Source organism: Euphorbia lathyris, chromosome 1, assembly GCF_963576675.1.
Source record: "Euphorbia lathyris chromosome 1, ddEupLath1.1, whole genome shotgun sequence".
NCBI lineage: Eukaryota > Viridiplantae > Streptophyta > Magnoliopsida > Malpighiales > Euphorbiaceae > Euphorbia > Euphorbia lathyris.
This window is the reverse complement of record NC_088910.1, coordinates 24,338,561-24,345,710: the sequence shown is the minus strand read 5'-3', so window position 1 is coordinate 24,345,710 and position 7,150 is coordinate 24,338,561. Positions and strand designations below refer to the sequence as shown.

General features: G+C 38.3%; 1 protein-coding gene across 1 annotated transcript; it reads right to left on the bottom strand.

Annotated features, from left to right (window-relative positions):
- Positions 1-5,825: 5,825 nt before the first annotated feature.
- On the bottom strand, positions 5,826-6,922 carry LOC136225545 (uncharacterized). Its single transcript, XM_066013607.1, has 3 exons — positions 6,766-6,922; positions 6,370-6,696; positions 5,826-6,188 (listed from the first exon to the last, which is right to left on the bottom strand). The coding sequence occupies exons 1-3, from the start codon at positions 6,830-6,832 to the stop codon at positions 6,034-6,036; spliced, it is 549 nt and encodes a 182-aa protein (XP_065869679.1). The 5' UTR covers positions 6,833-6,922; the 3' UTR covers positions 5,826-6,033.
- Positions 6,923-7,150: the final 228 nt, after the last annotated feature.

Here is a 7,150-nt window from a genome sequence, read left to right as displayed (position 1 = left end):
GATATCTTACCCAATATAGAATGTCATAACTTTTATGACGTTTAAAATAAATAAGCTATCTTGGATATTAATGTGCATTGAAATACAAAAGGACATCATTCTTAAACCATTCTCATTATGGTTATTTATTAAGAATTCATTATGATATTCATGTGCAGTAGCAATCTTTATGGTTATGGCCGTTATACGTGATATTATTATTAAAACAAGCACGATTAAAATTCTATTATGAATTTGTTTGACATATAATATTTACTTGGTTTTATCCTTTGACTAAGTTCATTCTAGAGTCAGGGACCAACGCGAAGGAATTATTAAGTTGATTCCAAGATGAATTAAAAATTCCATAAAGAGACATTGCATCATACATGATATTTGCCAACAAGGCAAATGCGAACATTCTTTTGCTATGAAGTATGTTCCATGGATCAAGCCATTGATCCCCAAGGTAAGTGAATATAGCTTTTATGACTTACCACAATCTTTTAATAATGGACATAGCATGCCCCACTTCTGGAGTTCTTTCAGTGCTAACCCACAGGTACAAGGGAGTTGCTAATACTACAACCAGTGCAAACACTGATATGAAAAATAAAGCTCAATCCAAAGAAGTGTATATGCAAAGTCACTTCAGAAAAATTCCTTGACTATGTCATTGGCCAAAAAGGAGTTAGAGCAAATCCAGATAAAATAAAAAGCCTTGCGAGGAAAAAGGTGAAAAGAGCGCCTAAATAAAAGCCATGCGAGGAAAAAGGTGAAAAGAGCGCCTAAATGAAAACCCCACAATGGGTGAGAAAGATCCAGAGGTTGAACGGGCGGATCATCATACTAGAAAGATTGTCAACAAGCATATCAAGGTATAAAACAATTCCTAGCAGAACCACCCTTGATAAGCAGACCAATCTGAAGGGGAGACCTGCATTTGTATCAATCTGTCATGGATAAAGCTATGTGCACCGTGGTTATTCAAGAAGAAGAAGGTCAGCAGTTCTCCATCTATTATGTTAGCAAAATGTTGAAGGATGCAGAGACAAGATATCAGAAGCTAGATAAAATGGCTCCCACGGTTGTGACAACATCCATCCGCATTAAACCATATCTCCAAGCATAACCTCAATATGATCGAGATCAAGATCAAGAACCGACTTCACCATCATGATTCAACATTAAACACACGAATGATGAGATTGAAAGGCGAGTGCATGCCGCTCTATATAGACAAGAGAACAATGCAGAAAGGTATGCCATCAAGTTAACATGAATTCGCCATTCACAGCACGGATCCTAGGGTACGAAGCGGATAGAATGTTTAAAGCTTCCAACTTGCCACAATATAAAAGAAAAGATTCAATATAAGCGGGACATTATATATCCCGAACCCAAAGGAGGGGAGCATGTAACCGTTGGAAGAAACGCCAAAGCATACTACAGGTTGGCCACCACATTGGTTGGCCACCACACTGAAGCTTGCTGGGAGCTGGAAAACTAGATAGCTTTATCCAGAATAACAAATAACAAGATGACAAGCAGAAGACAGATCCCAAAAATAAATTCAAAAGTGTCATTAATGTCATAGCAGATGGACCAGTGTATCAGCCACCCGTGGAAAAAGCAAAAATATCCGCTCTGGATAAAACATCCCTCCATTGCTCCTTTTGCAGAAACAGGTCCGGTAATCTCTCCACATGCAGATGCATTGGTAGTAACAATGGCGATTCAAGGATGGGAGATAAAATAAAGCAAGTAAGGACACAGGCAGTTCTCGCAATGTCATCACCAAAGGTGCATTCGCCAAACTAAAGGTTGATCCGATCCAAATAGAAACAACCATTGTTGACATCATTGGAGTGACGGGTCACACTATCCAGACCAAGGGCCAGAGGTTGCAGCCCTAATTTCCATCCGTCGTCTGACAATGTACATTCCCACCAGCAAAGGAGGAGTAATGATTAGCGGGAACCAAAAGGTGGCTAAAGAGACTTATACTCGGCGTCACTATCAATCCGCCCACAATCCAAAGAGGACGAATGTGAGAAATATTAACTTGTCACTACAGCTTTGGGCGACACAGAAACGCTCCTTATTGCTGATGGAAAGCGGGTGCGGATCGCCAAAGGATTAAAACTTGAGATCAAAGAGGATGTTAAAAAAGTTCTCATTGAGTCTGAAAGCATATTTACATAGGAGAATGAGATCCCCACAGGAGTAAGCCCAGATGTGATTACTCATAAGTTAAACATCATTGAGGATGCGGTTCTAGTTGCTCAGAAAAGACGGAACCATGGGCCTAAAAATCAGTATTTTTACATATTCTTATATGTGCATTAAACTGTTATAGTATCCTACATTTTATAATTTATTCTTTCTCGCCATACTTCTTATATTCATTTGCCTAGCTTTTAGTGCTGATATACGCCCAGTGGCTGGCGAATGAAAAGTTTCACAGGCGGATCAATTACCTCAAAGATAGGACAATTGATCCCATCACGGGCGGATCCCCTTTCCATAAAGATAAGAAGCACAGACCCTCAGGAGCTTTCAAATAAGCTCAACTCTCTCCTCAAAGACAAGAAAAGGATTGACCACCATCAAAAGCGGGTTAAAATCGTCTCAAACATGAGATCATTACACCCTCAACTTTCTCCTCAAAGATAGAAGAACACTCTCATGGGCGGATCCATCTTTAGATGATCACCATTCGAGAAAGAGTTAAAACATTCATTGGACGCAAGGACTTTACACTCTCTCACTCCCTTCCCAAAGAAGGGTTCACAAGTCCTACGGGCGGATCGCTTCACCTCAAAGATAGGTAGCAAGTTGATCCCCTAGGCAGCTTTACTTCCTCTAGAAGGAATAGAACAGCTTCTAAACCTTCACAAAGGTTCACACATTGGGGTACGGCTGGCCACCTACCCTAAACAATCGGAGAAATCCTAAACCAGATTCTAGAAAATTACTTGCTAAAAGATATAATGCATTAGTAAAAATAGTTCTGGAAAGCAAAGGGTTCATCCAACTAATGAAGCCTCGTCTTCATCTCCAAGTAATGAAGCCTCGTCTTCATCTCCAAATAATGAAGCCTCGTCTTCATCTCCAAGTAATGAAGCCTCGTCTTCATCTCCAAGTAATGAAGCCTCGTCTTCATCTCCAAATAATGAAGCCTCGTCTTCATCTCCAAACAATGAAGCCTCTTCTTCTTTCAATTCATGAAGCCTCGTCTTCATCCAATTCATGAAGCCTCGTCTTCATCCAATCAATGAAGCCTCGTCTTCATCCAATTAATGAAATCTCGTCTTTATCCAAACAATGAAGTCTCGTTTTCATCAAAGTAATGAATCCTCATCTTCATCATAGAAATAACAAAGTCTCGCCTCCACAAAATGCACAAAAGTCCCTAAATGGCTGATCATTCTTACTGATCCCTAAGTGCGGGTCATTCTCCTCAATATGGCAGAACTAAACAAAAGAAGTCCCTAAGGCGAATCATAATCCTATGTCGTAGGAACAAATGGTCCCATAAAGGGCGGGTTATTCCCTTTCTAAAGGAAATATAACTCTCAAGAAGCCCCTAGAGGCTAACAATGGATACGGTTGGCCACCTATCCACGAAGAAGCAAAATCCCCTAAAAGCGTATCATATCCATATATGATCCCACATAGGGCGGATCTTGTTCATAAGATCCCGCATAAGGAAGCCCCAAAAGGCGCATCATTTCCATATATGATCCCCATCTAGGGCGGGTCCACTTTCCTCCAAGATAGAAAAATAAAACACCATTTAGACAGCCCTAAAGAGCTTTTTATACCTTTAGGGGGGGCTTCTGATAACAACCCAAATTATTCTTGAATAAGGAATAAGGAAAAATTAATAGAAATAATGGCAAACCATTATTCCTTCTAAAAGAGATATTTATACATGATTAATGTGGAATTAATGATAATTAATACAGGGGCGAATATGCAAATAATGAGGAAAAGGAAGGAGTCTCTAGCATTATGCCACGCCACGTGGACCATGGCGAGATACGCCATAACGAGATACGCCCGATGAGAGCGAGTAGCGGAGACCCGCCATAGCTCTCAAGGAGAGCGTACATACGCCTTGACGGATCAAAGAATACGAAAAGGGATATTCATCTTACTGACAGAATATTATCCCAAGGACCAAAAGGGATATTCACCTTGAGAACGCCGCAAGAAGAACCGGATGGCGGATCTCTACGGTTCAGCTCAGTGAGATCCGCTGGCGAACCTATGAGGCGAATCTCCTCTTTCACCTGATTCATCACAGTAACGGCTAACCGCCGACTCGGCCATAAAGACCATTAATGAGCTATCAATTAGCTAACCTCCAGGTTAAAGGTAACCAGTAACCGCCAGCTTAAAGGTAACCAGTAACCGCCATTAATGGAGCATTAATGGAGACCTTCTAGTTGCTGAAGGTTACGACTTCCTAGCTATATATAGCCTACACCCCTAGGCTATCAAGGTACACTTTTACTTACCCTTTGTCAATTCAGTTTGCTCTCTTGATCTTCCTTACTGACTTTGGCATCGGAGTGTCCCCGGCCGATCCCAACGGCGCCTCACAGGGAAGTGCTCCGATCAAGGATTTTTCCCCAAGTTATCATATATATATATATATAATTTTTAATTATAAAAAATAAAATTTATTTTTATAAATAAATATTTAATAGGGTAAATAATTTATAAGCCCTTACCTTTTTACGTAACACACAGTTTAGTTTCCTATTTTGAAAAACATATTATAAGGTCCATATCTTTTGGTAATATTGTCTCTTTAATCATTTTGTCTATTTATTTTTTTATTTTTAACCGAACATATCTTCGGTTTCAGGTTATTTTATGTATGTCTGGTTATTCCAAATATAACTGTTAAAAATCTAAAAAAATAAACAGAAGGACTAAAGAGTTAACATTGAAAAAAAAGATAAGGACCTTATAATGTGTTTTTCAAAATAGAAGGACTAAACAACGTGTCAGGTAAAAAGGAAGGGACTAATAAATTATTAACCCTGTTTAATATATACTATAAAAATAAATAAATATATTCATTAATTAATATTAATAAGGCGGGTTAGGTTGGGTCAGGACGTACTATTTTTATAAATTTAAAATCCACCCAAAAAATATGCAGGCTTTAGCGAGTCTGGACCGGCCTGGGCCTAAGATCAATTTTTATTGTCCAAGCTCAACCCGAAGAACACGGCTTAAGCGGGTACTTGGACCCGTTGACATGTCTACTCTAAACTAGACTTATTCACGAGCCATTGGTTTGTCCAGTCGACAACACTGCTTTTTATGGGTTAGATTTGTATATTTATATTTAAGAATCGATCCAGTTGGTGAACCCGCTCAAGCCGCACATAGAACATGCTGGATTTGAGTTTGTCTCAAAAATCTGAAGCCAACTCATCTCGCTCTACCCTTGTATTATATATATATATATATTTTTTTTTATATAATTTTTTTTTATTAAGTTGTATTGAATTATTAACTAAATTTTTAATTTGTTGCATTTTATGGTTTTATATAGTTTAATTTTAATTTTAGTTAAATTTCTATAACATAAATATATATTAATTGGACGGGTTGAGTTGGAGTTGGGAATCAATTTTCTTATCTTGGTTCCACTTCTGTCTAAATTCGATATAAATATAATGCGAGATGAGCTGGGTCCAGACAAAATAATTCAATATAAAACCCGATTATGTCCAACTCGATCCCACCCCAGTCCAACTGGCGGTTCTAATTAATGTATGTATAAAATGGTTGCTATAACCCTTTTTTTTATTGTAGTGATATACGAAATGCAAACCTCTATTAATTTGATTTCAGTACACTCACAACATAAAGCAGCTGACTACAGAGAACAGTAATACAATACTAATGCAAACTCTAAATCTAATTACTGCAAGCACTAATTAACTATCATGAATAACACTTTTATTCGATGAAATAACACAAATAACACATTCTTCCTTATTTAATGACCAATCCCTCAACTATAAATTAAAAAGCCGCTGGTACCACTACTGGTGCGACTGAGAATTTTGCAGTTTGAATAGGTCCAGGTGCAACAAGCCCAGAGCTTTTGATGCCGGCCAACAATCCTCTACGAGTATTTTCCTCCGACGTTGCCTCACATAGCTTCGGAAGAAATACGCCTGCAATACCATTAACTTTTAATTATAATCTTAACATTATTAGTGTCAGATTTGATTGGCACGTCCTATTTTATAAATTCCAAGTCAGTTTTAAAAAATAGATAGATTTTGACAGGTCTAGACGCACCTGGGGTGTGTCTAGACTGCCCTAAACAAATATTATGTATATAGATATAGGTACCTTCTCCTGCGGCAAGATTGAAGTAAAGGTCAACAATGTTGGGGCAGCTATCGTAGCATTGAGGAGAGCATAGGCGCTGAGTGAAGGTAGATTCAACAAGTGAATCAGATGAAATTCCGAGTGATTTTCTATCAAGACCACATGCTTTAATGCATTGGTCAGTTTCAATCCAATTCTTTAACCTATCAGCTTCGATTTCAGATGTAGCACAACTGTATAACTCCTCTCCGCTCCTTCTAACATTCTTCTCAAGAACACAACGCTTTCCAGTAGATGAGATTGCATACGAACACGTATCTTGGTCGAGATGCTCACATATTATCTCCCCTGAAAATCATATAAAAATAAATGAGTAATATAATTAGAAGATTAATGAAAGCTAGATGAATGGCTTACCTAGAGTGGCTTGTAGGCAGAGAAGCAGGGCAAGAGCCAGGACAGAGAGAGTCTTGAAGCAAGCCATGTTTGATTTGGTTATTTTGTGTTTGGGAATTGGATTGGGAAAAACTTGGGAAGGTTTGGGGCATTTATATAGTGAGAAATTGAATTGAAAAGTAGACATTTTAGATGTCCACGTATGTAGGACCAAAATGAAGAATCAATGAATATAAAATTGGACTAAGTGTGAATGGTCTAGTCACAATAAGGCATGACGTGTACGAAAGTTTATGCAGTTCAATGAGGACCGCTATCTATGCCGGATATGTATATACATAAACATATGCCTCCCTCCCATTAATTATATTGAATGATTTTCATATTATAATTTCACATTGTGAAC

Bases quoted from the DNA above. Each gene is read 5' to 3' on its own strand.
- LOC136225545 (XM_066013607.1), bottom strand. From the start codon at position 6,832: ATGGCTTGCTTCAAGACTCTCTCTGTCCTGGCTCTTGCCCTGCTTCTC. The intron at 6,697-6,765 runs GTAAGCCATTCA...TATGATTTTCAG, and splicing joins CTGCCTACAAGCCACTCTAG to GGGAGATAATATGTGAGCAT. The intron at 6,189-6,369 runs GTACCTATATCT...ATGGTATTGCAG, and splicing joins CAATCTTGCCGCAGGAGAAG to GCGTATTTCTTCCGAAGCTA.